General features: G+C 32.8%; 1 protein-coding gene and 1 long non-coding RNA gene across 2 annotated transcripts in view; one reads left to right on the forward strand and one right to left on the reverse strand.

Moving 5' to 3' along the window:
- The window catches only part of LOC107030773 (glutathione transferase GST 23-like), a 7037-nt gene extending 5977 nt beyond the window's left edge, over window positions 1-1060 (forward strand). The window contains exon 2 of the mRNA XM_015232028.2: window positions 611-1060. Within this exon, the coding sequence (XP_015087514.1) occupies window positions 611-961 (351 nt within the window). The 3' untranslated portion in view covers window positions 962-1060. The remainder of the gene's footprint in view (window positions 1-610) is intronic.
- A 2633-nt stretch (window positions 1061-3693) lies between these two features.
- On the reverse strand, window positions 3694-6847 carry LOC107029789. The gene is made up of 2 exons (XR_001458074.2): window positions 6002-6847; window positions 3694-4095 (listed from the first exon to the last, which is right to left on the reverse strand). It is a non-coding gene; the product is annotated as an uncharacterized LOC107029789 (long non-coding RNA).
- Between the last annotated feature and the right edge of the window lie 8927 nt (window positions 6848-15774).

Genomic DNA, 15774 nt, shown 5'->3' on the forward strand with positions numbered 1-15774 from the left:
AGAGACCTCATGAGGTCTCCCTTTTGTATTAATTTTTTCAGCTATTTCAAAATGGAGACCTCATCAGGTCTCTAATTAACATTTTATAAATGCAGAAAAGAGACCTCATGAGGTCTCTTTTCTGCATTAAATTTTCCGTAAATATCATAATGGAGACCTCGTGAGGTCTCCAAATATAAATGCAGAAAAGAGACCTCATGAGGTCTCTACTTTAAAATATTATAAAATTAAATTAAATAATATCTTAGCGACCTAGTGAGGTCTCTTAATTAAAATATAAAATTAAATAATATTATAAAATTGTGACCTCATGAGGTCTCTATGTAAAAAATATAAAATTATATTAAATAATACAATAGTGACCTCGTGAGGTCTCCTTTTTGTAAAAAATCAGATTATTTGTTGGTGACCTCGTGAGGTCTCCGTTTGGCGACCTCATGAGGTCTCTGTGAAAAAGTGACCAGCATTTTACTGACCTAGCGTTGAGGTCTCTTTTTAGGTCTCTTTTTTCCGAAAAGAGACCTCGTGAGGTCTCTTTTCTAGGTCTCTTTTTGGCCTTTTTTTAGTAGTGTCCAATATAAAGTAGTAACATTTTATTGTTTTAATGTAGAACTCAGAATTTCATCAAATATTTCACAAGATTGGAGAAGAGCAAGTCAAGGCAACTGAAAATGCCAAAAAGATCCTAAAAATTATAGAGGAACAAGGTCTTGGAGATAAAAAGTTTTTTAGTGGGGATACAATTGGTTTAATTGACATAGCCTTTGGGTGGCTTGCTTTCTGGCTAGAAGTCATACAAGAAGCTGCTGGAGTAAAGGTCTATGAACCAAACAATTTTCCTCATTTACAATCTTGGATTAACAATTTCAAACAAGTAGCTATCATCAAAGAAAATATCCCAAATCGAAATGCAATGCTAGATTATTTCAAACTTCGTAGAGATATGATTGTTGCATTATGATCACTTCAATGTTGATGATGTGTTTATATATTGAATAAGATGTAGTTTGGTTTTGTGGTGTTACGAACATAATGAATACATGTACAATATTAAATTTACTCTTAATATATTGAACGAACACAAACAAGATATAATTTATTACTCAAGCTCATGTCCATGAAGAACAAATTCTCTTGTAGATAGATATATTTTCCTTTAATCAAGGTGTGCAAATATATTTTTCTTGGATAATATATATATATATATATATATATATTATTATATAATGCTTTAAATTTGCAGATACTTCCCACGATTTGAAAAAAAATAATTGATATATGAGTCGTGACAAGTGATAAATAACAATAAAAAAAATATATAATGGTGAAACGGTCATTTAATACTAGATGTTAGAGGTTAAATTAGTCATTGAGGTGCAAATAGGGTAAAGCTAGTAAAGTGTCTCGTATAGGCACCAAAATTTTGAGACCTCAAAAAAAAATTGAGAGTGAAATTTATCAAAACAATATTGAACATTATATAAAGATTAAAGAAAAGAAGAACTCTTTACTTTTTATCAAGAATATTTTTAAACTTTGAATCAAACAATTCAAATCTTTATATTACTAAATAAAGTTCTTAAATCAACTGGATGTATTGCAAACAATGTTTTCTTCTTATTAACTAGAACTACTTAACAGTTACTCTTATAAACAATAATATTATTATATGAATTTATAGCTTTTAAGAATGTACCTAAAAACAAATAGTATACAAGAACCAAAAAAGGGAAAATTAATAATAATTTTGTGCACATGTTTTTATATTTAAGGCCTCTTATTATAGTTTGGCTTTAGGCCATTAATTTCATTGACACGAGTTTCAGCCATTAAATTTTCTTCAAACTTGATTTTAAAATTCGACATGCCGCATACATAAATTAATTTGAGTGAATAATATATCAAAATATTGAGAGAAACACTTATCTAAAATTTAGGAGTGTTTTGAAGAAATGTGAGTTGCTCAAAACTGAAAAAATAGATTAGCATGTAATGTATAGATTATATTGTATAAAAAGGTATGCTAATGTACATGCATTTTTCCTACATAGTTATACACTATATAGACATTATATGTTATATTGTTATACAATAGTGAAACATTACATATACATATGATTATTTTTATTGAAATGCTTTTTGTTACGTAAAAGTAATTGTGTAATATCTAACATACTCACGTTCACGACTAAAGCGTGAATAACATAATATGAGGTTCAAAAAAAATTATGATGGGTCTAATTTTAATATAGTCATGATAAGAAAGTAAACATTAATCATTCATAACTTAACTCTGGAATCTAGTTAGCTCAACAACTAGTACTGATGATTGTCTATAAAAGACCACATGGATATCTGATATATACATCTAATATGTGTAAATTAGGTATATAGTATTTTTTATAGTAATATTCTCAAGTTATAGCATTAGAGTTTGACTTTTCAATATATAACATTTACCATCTCAAGTTATAACATATTACTATAAAATAAAGGTTGATTTAAATAATTAAAAAGCATTTGTTTTTTTTTAAAAAAAAAAAACATTTCTGTTTTTTTAATTGGAAAGTAACACGATTCATGTGATTTAAAATAATTTCAATTAATAATAGATAATAAATAACTAATTAACAGATACTAAGAAATTCAAAAAAACAAATCAAATTATTCAGTTTCCTTAAACGCTCAAATAAGTTGAAATCAAATTAAATTTTGATTTTATTCCTTGAAACGCTCAAATAAATTGAAATCAAATCAAAATCTGACTTTTTTATATTGCGTTTCTCTCTCTTATTTGCAGATTGCAATTTCATTTTATTTAGTGATTGAAGTTATTTTGCTGTGAAAAATATCGTTATTTGTTGAAATGGACAACAACATATCCATATTAGTTAACATGGTGGAAGATGTGATCCGTCAGATTAGTATTTATTATAGTTTACTGATTTTTTTTGATAATTTTGTTCATAATACATTTTTTTTGTTGTTTTTCTTTCTTACTTTCAACAAATATGGTGCACTATAGACGTTTCAGTTTTACAATATGTTAAATAACGTGCACGAAAAAATTAATATGCATTTTATGAAATTCGATAAAGTTCGTGATTGTTGTAGTAAATTTTATTAATAGGGTAAATATGAAGTGTTATTTGGTATGAAAAAGATCGAATGAAGGTGGTAATCTTAATGATTGTTGTATTAATTGTGTATGAATGAGGTATGAAATATAAATGTTTTTGTTGTTGTGTGAATTGTAATTTGAAAAGCACTGTTTGTATCATCGGTGTTTTATTTGAAAATATTTTACCATACTTGTTTAGAGTCTCCACTTAACTTTAAGAAATCAAGAAACATTTTTTTTTCTTCAAAAGATTAAAACAGTAAATCTAATGAAAATCTTTAAAGGGGGTTCGGGGGTTCGTATTAATATTTTAGGAAGGGTTTGACGTGACCTAAAATACTCGCCTACTTGCAATTGTCTGGTAACTAATTTATTTGGCTAAAAGGTTTAACTTAGTTTATTAATTTAGAATCCTTTAAAGATGAAACATCTATCTACTTTCTAAGTGAAAATTTGACTTTGCAAGATTTATTATTTTCAAGTTTATTTAGGGTCGATTAATTAGTTTGCATAGTTAAAACATAGCAACGTCTTGTGGGGATTTGAAATTTTATCCCTAAAACTAACGACAATTAATAACAAGCAAATAAGTGATAAAGTAAAAGAGAGAGAGAGAGAGTTGGGTCCAAATTCGATTTATGTCTGCCTGGATCGAAACTTGGACCCATTTCGTTTTGGGTCTTAGGCCCATTCGATTGGTACCAATCCTACACTAATCATGAAAAATAAATATTTTTTCTTTAGACTTTAGGCCTAATGATTAACAAAATACAACTAAAAAATAAAATAAATGTGGGCCCTGGCCCAATCTCTCAATTCTCCTCCGCTTCGAACTCTTTCGGTTCCAAGATTTGTTCGTCGATTTCTAATGATCCAGTTGACTCGAAAGACGAGAGAAGTTGAGCCTCTCTTTGGATCGATGCGAAATGCACAAAAAACGAAATAGGCCAATAGACTCGTTCAAGAGTTCATGCCTAAAAAATAAAGAGAGAATTTAGTGAGTGTCTAATGGGAAAACTGATTTGAATGCAATTATCAACCAAATTAACTAAAATTGAAACTTAGGAACATATAGAGAACTGCTCGTACACTTACACTTGAGAGAACTATTTTACAGGAAAAAGAAGCACATCGTGGAACAGAACAATATAAGACACCAAAGAATCGATTTCATATACACTTTAAGAAACAAATGCTATTGTTTTATCAAACATGCTAACACTAAATTAAAAGAAAAATGACTCCTACTTCATAACTTAACAGTAAAGGGTTAAAGGGGTACCAATCCTAACAAATTATTTCAAGGAACCAAACACTCTATTCATGACAATTAATGAGGAGTAACAGCAAGATATAACAAGACATTGTAGTGATCTTGGCACCATTTCACACTTAAGCGTTCTGGAAAATCACGACGCATACGACATGATATAACAAAATGATCAGACTTGAATTCAAGTAAATTGATAGTAAATACAAACTTAGAATAGGACATACTCATTGCTGCCCAAGATAACATACGCCAAATTAAACGATGACACCAAACTTAAACTATAAAATTTTGCTATAGGATCAGACCATCTTACAACAGAAAAGGGTAATACGATTAAACCACAACTCTAAAGTATGTTTTTTCCAAAAAAATTAAAACAAACCAATTGATAATGCTAAAGGTCACCTCTTGAGTAACTGAAAATACGCATAATGGGGGAGGGGGATTACAATAGGCAGTAGCAGCAAACAAAGCAAAACACTAAAACTAAACAAACCATTTTAGCCGAATTAACTCATATCATTGACATAAAAACACTAGAAATCTAAGCGAAACAAATAACAATAAATGCCAACGTATCACATTAAAAATCATTGACTACTCCATGCTTATTCAAACTTTGAGATTGTTGAAGTGTAATAGAGAGCAAGACCATGTAACAAAGAACATGTAGAATCGATAACTTACTACACTGGTTTTAAACTAATAAAAAGAGAACTCCTCCAAACTACTACACTAAAGAGATTCGAGATGCAGAACCCACACATGACAAATCTCGCATAAATATAAAGCAAGAAAAATATGGATTTATTCATTTTTACCAGAAGCAAGAAAATATGTAGGGCAACTTTTGAAAATAAAATGAAAACAAAGGAAGGGCCAATGTTTGAACAAAAGTGAAAACTAGTAATGATATTTGAACATCACATAAACAACCGATCTTTATATTTGAACAAATAAGTCACTTTAAAACTGATGTAACTTAAGAACGAAATAAATGAGAACTAAACAACTTATAACCAGCAAGAACTATAAAAAAAGAACAACAACACAGACCCACATTTTATGGACTCAACCGCAAATGATGAGCAATTCAACTAAACTTATTCTAAGAAAGACAAAAATTTGATTCCAAATCGAACATGCTGGACAATAAGACAAACGAGAGATTCGAAAATACAGAGGACTAGTTGGTACACCTAATAAACAATAGGCGAATGACATAAAATTTCCATACTAAAGCTTTGAAATCACACTTTCATTCAGGAAGAATATCAGACCCTAACAAAATAAAGGTAAAATCGAATGCGACAACTGATGTCAATAAACTAGGGAAGCTAGGACATAAAAAGCTCAAAATGTTCGAGTGAATAAACTCAAGAAAAGATAATGAATAAGATTGAAATAAATAACGAAGAAACATCAAAGCTAGGCGCGAACCAACAAAATAAAAAACGATGCTACTAGTAGACAATCAAAATAGCTAAAACACCAGAACCAAGATCTAGCAATGTGTAAGGAACTTAATAACTAACAACAGCAACACAAACTTCTCGATCATTCTGAAATGTAGAAGACAAGAAAATATGCGAAGGAGGAGGTGTTACCTTCTTCTGCACAGCGAACTCGGAGACGCTGACGAACTTCCACCAGACAAATTTGAACGAGTAGCAAATTGAGAAACCAAAACAAAAAGCTTCCCCGAAATTCTGAACTAGAGAATATGTTTAAGAATTTCTCAAGTATAAAGTCCACTCTCCAAAACTTAGATAATTATTCTTCTTATTACTAAAGGAAACTGTCCAAATGTGTATTATTTTTTTAAAACAAGTTTTCACCTCCGCTATTTTCTGTTTTTTCCAAAAAAACTTCCCTAACACAAAAAGAAAAGGGTTCTTTATACAAAGGGATTAGGGTTCGAATTTGGGAAAAAAAGGGTGAAAAATTGGATGAAAGGAGGCCCATAGATTCAAAATCTTTCACTGTTTAGGTAGACACCCCTTTTCTCTGAGATTCGAACCCATTTCGAAAGAGGAAAAGGGAATGGACGTTTAGGATGCATCTCATGTCCTCGAAGTGCCACGCAGCTCGATCTCAAGCCAAAAGAACTAAACGCGTGCCTATTGTTGGTGCTCTTGTTGCTGCCAGAGAGACGTTGAGGAAGAAGACAAGGCAACACAGAGTACTGGTACGCGTCTTGCTTACGCCGTGAAGGCTTTCCGTGAATTCGTCTTAACTTGAGGGGCGTAGGGGTTGGTGGTGTCATTCACGCCATCTTCCATTTGTGTCACTGTGAAGACATCGTGTATCTTCGTGTTGTTGTCGCTTTGTGAGCTTCTGGTGGTGACATTTTTTTCTAGGAATAAGAACGTTGGAGTGGTTTGCTGGGTCTTCTTTTGTTATTGTTGGGTTAGGTCGAGGGATTGGGTTGGATATTGTTGGTGGGATGTTTTGACTGGAAAATAATCGGGAAAATTTCATATATGTCAAACTTAATTGATTAAATAACATTATATGGGTATAGTTTACCTAATTACATTGTATGGGTATAGTTTAGTTATTTTAGGTATTTTTAGTTTTGTATATAAGGTTTCTTTTGTTTTTTATTTATACAATTTTATTTTATAAAAATTTGTTTGTAACTGAAGCGTTAAATATGCTAACAATAAATTTAGATAATGCCATAATTTAAGGTAAATGTCCATAATTTAAGGTAAACGTTCAAATTCATTTTTTTTTCCAAAAAAATAGGAAGTATACAGCAATTGAAGCACAAGATAAACTTGTTTCTGCTATTTATAAAACAGCAGTTCATCGATTTTTTTTGTTTTTCTTTATAATTGAATACAGGTAATCATTCATTGGATGAAAATTCATGTTTATTATTGCAATATTTATACAATGTTCTATTGAATTTACAAATTTTGATGTATGTGCGTTCGTTATTGTGGTGATAATTGTATTTAGCCATATCGTAAGTGTTTTTCTTTTGAAAACTGATTTCAAAAATATATAAATTCTTTAAGAAGAAATTTCGTAGGATACAATTATATACTTTTTGTTGATAAGATACAATTATATACTTTTCGTTGGTGATAATTGTATATAGCCATAACGTAAGTGTTTTGCTTTTGAAAACTGATTTCAAAAATATAAAAAATTTTAAAGAAGAAAATTCATATGATACAATTATATACTTTTTTTGATGTAGTATTTGTATATTAGAAAGAAACTTTTGTAATTGCGTTTCTTTTGTATACATATACAAACTTACCTTTTTTGTATACTAATATGTGTACATGAATATGGTAGTTAAACATAACAATATATACAACTGTCTAAATGACTTTGTATATACTACAATAATATATAAACTTAATATATACTAACTTTAATAATTTGTATATAACTACTAAAATATACAAATTATAATCATATATGAAATTTTCCCATCTCTATAACTAAATACAATTACTTTTTGTATATGTATACAAAAACAAAAATAATATGGAGCCTTTAATATACAATCCACTACTACCACTATTAAAACTTAGTATATTATTCATTATACATAACTTAAAGTATGTACAAAATAATCAAATCTACAGACACATACAATAACTAAAGGAATATACAAATTTTCCCTATAAATAACTAAAACATGTGTGTACTAAACATTCAATATACTATATACAATTACATGAATATAAAATTTACTAAAACAAATAATTTTTTGTATATTGACACCTAAGTAACAAAAAAATTGTATCTAAAGTTGTGTTTTAAGCCACTACCTCATGATTTTGATGTTCTTCAAATCCGTCAATATCAGATGCATTCTCCTCTGAATCAATGTTTACTGCTTTCCTCTTTCTTCCTCCTTGTACAATTTTAATGCCTCTAGCTTTGGCATTGTTAAGAACTTCTTGAATTGTCGTAGGGTCATATTTTTTTCTTTGAGGGTCATATTTTTTTCTTTGATCTCAATTCTTCCGTTGTTTGTTCATGTTGACATTGTTTGGATTTTACCATAGACCCTACATCAACCCCAAAATCTTGAGTTAAATCCATTGAAAACGAGGGAAAATTGTCAACAAAATTGACATGCAATGGAATATCTCTGGTAATCCTCATAGACGAAGATGATTCATTCATTCTGTGAATAATTTGTGATCTAATAAGAACAAACAATCGATTATTTCACCAAAAAAATATGAAAAAACATAGAAACACAATACATATACAATTGTTGAATAAGAAAAAAAAAAGGAAAACGACTAAAATTTAGGAGTACCTGCGAAAATTGAATTCAACTTCGGGAGGGAGGAATTGAATTTTTGACAATTTGAAATTCAAATCGGATAGAAGTATTAATTGTAGGAGAAAAAGGTGGAATATGAATATGAGAGATAATATTGTTTTGTGTAAAATTATATACAAAATTAAAAAAAAAAGGTTTTTATACTATTGGTTTAGGAATAGGTGGTGGACCCCATTAATTATAGCAAAAAAAAAAACTATAATTATAGAAAGTAAATAAATTAAACTATACTCTTATTATATAATTACTTAGAAAAGTTTGCCATCCCATGTAATTTTCCCAAAATAATAAGGGAATTGGGTTGAGAAGGGATGTGGGCTTTGGTGGTTGATGTGGGGCTGCTGAAAAATGGGAAAGAAATTGGGCCTGAGCTGAAATTTGAAAAACAAGCGGGCCCAAAATTGGTTTAGGTAGGTTCAAAGAATGTAGATGGAAAAATTCTAATTAAATAAAGACCAAAATCGCTTAAGGCTCACACAAATGAATTAACATAAATCAATTAATGAGCCTCTTAATTCTAACAAGATAAAATAATTAACTTGGATATAAACTAAAGACTCAAAACATAGACTACTAATTTTGAAGAAATTAATTTTGATAAAGCGTTAAGTAAAAATCTTTTTGAGACGATTTTCAAATATTTTATGAAATATGATAATTACATAGGATATATACATTGTCTAAAATTTCCAAAAGACACAAAATTACATAAAACTAATCTTGAAAATAATTTGAATTTTATACATTTAATTATTTCAAATAGTTTGGAATTTTAAGAAGCTCAATAATTAATTCATATCGGGGAGGGTCAAAAGTGTGTCTCAACAAATGTCCCTCATTTTACTTTAATTGTTGCAGAAATTCGAGAAAAATTGAAATTGACCAAGCCAATTTGGACTGACCACATATTCATTTTTAGGAAAGGGATTTGTTACGGACTTTAGGAATTATGGTCGTACCCCAAAAATGAGTTTCCTACATATCTCAGGCTAGACGAGAATTCAGGCCACTTGTAGTTTAATATGCTCGATTTGACGCACGATTTTGAAAGAATCAAAAGATATCCCGATACTGAATTATGAAGGGATCGGGATGCTTGAGAATAAATTTAAGAGCAAAATATTGGAATACAACCGAGTTTTTTACATCGAGCCTGCCTATATATCCTTAACTCTTAGGAATCATGATGTTTGTAGTTTGACTCAATCGGTTGAAGAGGAAATCAATTATGCTAGATAACTTTTGGTTTTGGAAGAGTAACAGATAAGCCGAGTATGAAAAAGATGCTTGTAACCTCTAAGCCATGAATGTGGTGCACTTCACACCCATAATCAAGAACTTACACGTACATAATTTCTGAAGCTCTTGGTGAATTATCACTTGGATTGGAAAGTTGTTTCCGCTAGATACCAAAAATTTCGGATGCAAAACTGAAACCAAGAAAGTTAAAGAAAAACCCGCATGTCTTCTGATAGGGATGTGGTTTGATTGTGGTGGAAGTCGCTCCTCTGCTCGCTTCCTAAGAGTTTGACACTCCTCTTTGGACTATGTCTCAGTTCGCTGCTAAGAAAAAGTTTCACGTTGTGTTGCATCCTTGTTGATGTCGTCCGCGCCTATGGTTTGATTTGAGAATTCATCCTCTTGGTTGCTCTCGACGAAGACTGAAACAACTGGTTAGTAGAAAATGTAACTGGAAAAGTAATAGTATCTCTTACGATGTTTTTCAGTTACTCTTGATGTGAAAGATGTTACATAAGTATGTTCAATATATGCTGCACTCTCAAAGTAAAAAATTAGTAACATAATGCCGCTTTAGCTAGCGGTTTAAGTGAAGAAAGTAAGAAAGGTAATTCATATAGAAAATGAGTATCTCTTAATGGGTAAGCATAAACATTCTTTTTCATATAAATGAGAAAATAAAGAAGTATTAATAATAAAAGATAATGGATATCGCTTTCGAAACACAGTGTGTCCATTACAACTTATGATTTGCTGAGAATTCGGAGATGTCATTGCTTGTTTTCTGCATGTCAAACTCTAGTAATCTCTGCAACGAGCTAGCTAGCTCAATAATTATCCAACTGTAACGAGGTGGATGACTCGATAATTTTCCAAGTGTAACGAGGCGGATGGCTCGATAATGTTCCAACTGTAACAAGGTGGATGACTTGATAATGTTCCAACTGTAAAGAGGTGGATGACTCGATGATTATCCAACTGTAACGAGGTAAATGCTCGATAATATTCCACCTCTAACAAGGTGGATACTCAATAGTAGTCCAACTGTAACGAGGTGGATGAATCGATAATAGTCCAATTGTAACGAGGTAGATGACTCGATAATATTCCAACTATGACGAGGTGGATGGCTTGATAATAGTCCAACTGTAATGAGGTGGATGCTTGATAATATTCCATCTGTAATGAGGTTGATGCTCGATAATATTTCAATTGTAACAAGGTGGATTCTCGATAATTTGGTTGGATGGGGTAAGGGTTTTGTGGAGCTATAAGGTAGGTTTTAAAATCGTAAATGCTTTCGGACATTAAGACCAGCATATCTCTTTGATTTTTGGCTTGATCAAAGGAGATAGAGGAAACATCTTTATTTTTCCTTCTTAATGGTCCTAGGGATTCATCTTAGGGAGTCATTCAGATGATTTTTCTGGTCCTGAGGCCATCTTCAATAGTTTCTCCAATTTTAACTATTTCAATGAACTTTCCTCCTAGAATGAGTAACATTTTATTGTAATACTCCAGCTCTTGAATGCGCACGAAGACTTCAATAATCTCTCTCTCAGTCATCGGAGGACTAACTCGTGCAACCTCTCTTCTCCACGGGAGACATACTCTCGATAACTTTCAGTAGAATTTTGTTTGATTCTCTCCAAAGAGTATAGATCGGAAATGAATTCTACATTATAACCAAACCTTTCAATAAAGTATTTAGCCAAAGGGTTCCAACTTATCCACTGCTTGATTTCTTTAGAAATAAATCATTACAAAGCTTTTCCTTTCAGACGTCGACAAAAGAGTTCATTAACAAAGCTTCATCTTTCCCTACTCCAATAAGTTGATCATAATAATCCCTCAAACGAGTCAAAGGATTTTCAACTCCACTAAAAGCATGGGAAGCTCTATGCTATTGAAAATAAGGCTTTTGGCTTAGGCCTCCAAATTTTGGGGGCCCCAAATTTTTGTCAAAAATAAATTATGTATTTAATATTTATAGAAAAAGTGATTATTTATGATAAAAAGTATAATTTTAAAAAATATATTATCTTATCCTCTTTAACCTCTTTTGTATTTTGTAAAAAATATGAATTAATAGTGAAAAGTGTTAAAAAAAGTGAATTACAATTTTTTTAATTTCTTTTTAAATTTTAGTTTCAAGAATTATTACAAGCACATTAAAATGAGGTATACCAAGTCATCAACTTCTTGAGTCAAATTCTAAGATTCTAACTCTTATCTTTATTTAATATTTGTCAACTTATTATAAGGGGGAGATGGTGTACTTCGTTACCAGGGTATATTGTATGTTCCTGATGTGGGCGAGTTGAGACAACACATTCTTGCAGAAGACCATAACTCTAGATATTCTATTCATCCAAGTGTCACTAAGATATATCGCGATCTGCGGGAAGTCTATTGGTGGAATGGCATGAAGAGGGATATAGAAGGCTTTGTGAGTAAGTGCCCCAATTGCTAGCAAGTTAAGGTAGAACATCAGAAACCAGGAGGTATGACTCAAGAGATCGATATTACTACTTGGAAGTGGTATGTGATCAATATGGATTCATCACATGGTTACCTCGTACTCGCAGACAGCATGACTCCATTTGGGTGATAGTTGATAGGATGACTAAAGTCTTCTTGCTTTTTAGCGGTCAAGACTACAGATTCGGTGGAGGACTATGCCAATCTTTACATCAATGAAATTGTGAGGTTGCATGGGGTTCCTTTGTCTATCATCTTAGATAGAGGTCCTTAGTTTACCTCTCATTTAAGAAAGGTCTTGGTACTCAAGTTAACTTTAGTACATCATTTCATCCACAGACGGATGGGGAGGCAGAGCGTACCATTCAGACCTTAGAGGATATGCTGAGAGCTTGTGTGATTGATTTCAAAGGTAGTTGGGATCATCACCTTCCTTTTATTGAGTTTGCCTACAATAATAACTACCATTCCAGCATTCAGATGGCCCCTTATGAGGCTTTATATGGGCGTAGATGTAGATCTCTTGTTGGTTGGTTCGAAGTAGGTGAAGCAGCTTTGATAGGGCCAGATTCAGTCCTTTATGGTATGGAGAAAGTGCAACTCATTAGAGATAGACTTAAGACAGCCTAAAGTCGTCAGAAATCTTATGCAGATGTAAGGAAAAGGGAACTAGAGTTCCACGTTGATGATTGGGTTTTTCTGAAAGTCTCACCTATGAAAGGGGTGATGATATTTGGAAAGAAAGGGAATCTCAGTCCTAGATATGTAGGCCCTTACAAGATCTTGAAAAGGGTTGGCAAGGTGGCATATGAGTTAGAGTTGCTAGCAGAATTAGCAGCAGTGCATCCGGTCTTCCACATCTCACTCTTGAAGAAGTGTGGGTGATCCAGCCTATATAGTCCTTCAGTCAAGGTTTTGTGGAGGAGATCACTCCGTAGATGGAGCTACTTGAGAAGCAGAAGCAGCCATGAAAGCCAAGTATCCTCACCTCTTTCCTTCCGATTCCACTCCACCTTGAGGTAATAGTTCCTCTTTAGTTATCCAGTCATTTGTGCGTAAATTCAGTTTTAGAATCATGTTCCCTCAGTTTGTACTTGCATTTTCAGCGTAATTACATGTAATCGGAACTCAATTCAGTCAGAAACTCAGTTCTCAGTGTTTAATAGTAGGGTTTGCAGCTCTCTCCCTCTAGTTCAGCTAGTTTAGTCTTCATTCGAGGACGAATGTTCCCAAGAGGGAGATAATGTAACACCCCATAGCCAAAACAGACCAAAAACCAGCTTTACAGAAAAAATATGCAGGTGCAACCAACGGTGGTATCGACGAACCGTAGCCTCACCCACGGTCCGTCCTGCACAACCGTCGATGGGATTAGAAACTCCCAAAAAATTTAGCCCAGAAAAATTAGTTAAGTCTTGGACGACGTCGATCAATACTCCCTTCACACACTTTTTGACAAGAGTTATGGATGACCAGCACGGTCCGTAGGTGGACCTACGGTCCATAGGTGGAAAATTTGCAGACAGTTAAGGGAAAATACAGTTGGGTCAACTTTAAATGGTCATAACTCTTATCATAAAATGAATTAAGTGTCCCATAACCTATCCACAGATAAATAATTGAATTATCTTTCCATATCCACCGACTTTGCTAAAATCAGACCTCCGAGTAAAAAGTTATGCCCATTTTAGTAAAGGTATGTCGAACAGGCCGAGTCGATGGACCCAACAACGGGGCGTCGGTCAGACGACGGACCGTCAGTCGTGGTCGTCGTTTGGTCCGACAACAACTTCTCTATGGGTCTTTTGATCTTTTCCCACTTTGTTTAAACACTAAGTTACGTTGTTTTGACCCTAAATCATCATATTTTATTCAGTTTAAGCCTAGAAACATAATTAAAATATATCTAAGTCAAATCATTAAATCAAAAGTTAGAAAATTAGAAGCAAGAAAGGAGAAAAAGCTCAAGAACCCTAGTTCAAGAACGCAACAAGTTACAGCAGTTCCAGCCCTAAAACCTAAGTATTTTTCTGTGGATTTCATCAACAGGTATGTGGATTTCACTAGTGGGTTCCTTTCACCCATTGGGTCCCTAGTTTTCAGTCAGATTCTTGATTCTCTTGTCATGATTAAACCTAGGTTTCTAGAACTTTGATAGAACTTCATGAACTTATTAAATATATGTTCCAAATCAGATTATCATGTTATTGCCCAGATTAATACATGAATTTCAGAACCTAGCTTTGTATTTCTTTAGTTCTTGAATTACACATGCTAGGTCAGATATTTCAGACACTTCAAATATACATACCTCAGTTATAAATGCATAATTACCCGATTGATTGTTACATTCTTAGTTTGCATGTTCAATTTCAAGCTATCCAGTATTTACAGAAACTCAGGCATAAGCAGTAAATTTACGGGATTCATTGGGAGTAGCATAATATCGAGTTGGACTAGGGTTCAACATATCCAATTAGTCCCAGAACTACTAGCCAAGTAGGTTGTAAGTCCCCTCTGTGGGCAATCAGTTTAGTGATCACGCCAGCATGCCTTTATACCTCTGGCAGGGTATATTGGGTCCTCTCGATGGGGCGTATACATCGGACTCCATATTTAGCTCAATGTGGTTTTATTATCGGTTATTAGTAGCTCCCATAGATAATTCAGACTCTCTGCATTGACCATTTATCAGTGTATTTAGTATTAAGTTTCAACATGTTATAAATTGGTCATTGTATCTAGTTAGCTCAGAATTCAGTTTATCATGTCAAATTATTATACTTGCTATTATGTTTGTCCAGTTATGTTTTAATTCAGCTTTACTCTATCCTACATGCTCAGTACCTTTCAAGTACTGACGCATACGTGCGCTACATCTTCTTGTGATGTAGGTTCTGGTTCTCAGCATCCAGAACACGCATAGATCGACTTTCGATCTCCAGTTCAGCATATTCAGTGGTGAGTTCTCATTCTCCGAGGACAACAGTGATGAGTTTCATTTCAGTCTTTATTCATTTAGTTTCAGTTTTTGCTAGATTTAGCTAGAGGCTTGTCCCATTATTTCTAGTCCAGTTTAGAGGCTTATTTCAGACATAGTTAGTTTCAGCTTAGTGTTGAGTTAATATTTCCTTTGTATTAAACGCATTGCTTTCAAATATCTCAGTTATAGAATATGGGTATTTCCCATCTTTTCAGATTAAATTATGATTTAGCTTCCGTATCAGTTTATAGTCTTTAGTATGCTCATGATCATGCCAGCAGGACTAGATTGGGGTCACTTGTGGTCCTAGGTTCCGTGTCCGCGTCTCGGGGGTAGCTCGGGGCGTGACAGAAGAG

This window comes from Solanum pennellii, chromosome 9 (assembly GCF_001406875.1).
Source record: "Solanum pennellii chromosome 9, SPENNV200".
Classification (NCBI taxonomy): Eukaryota; Viridiplantae; Streptophyta; class Magnoliopsida; order Solanales; family Solanaceae; genus Solanum; species Solanum pennellii.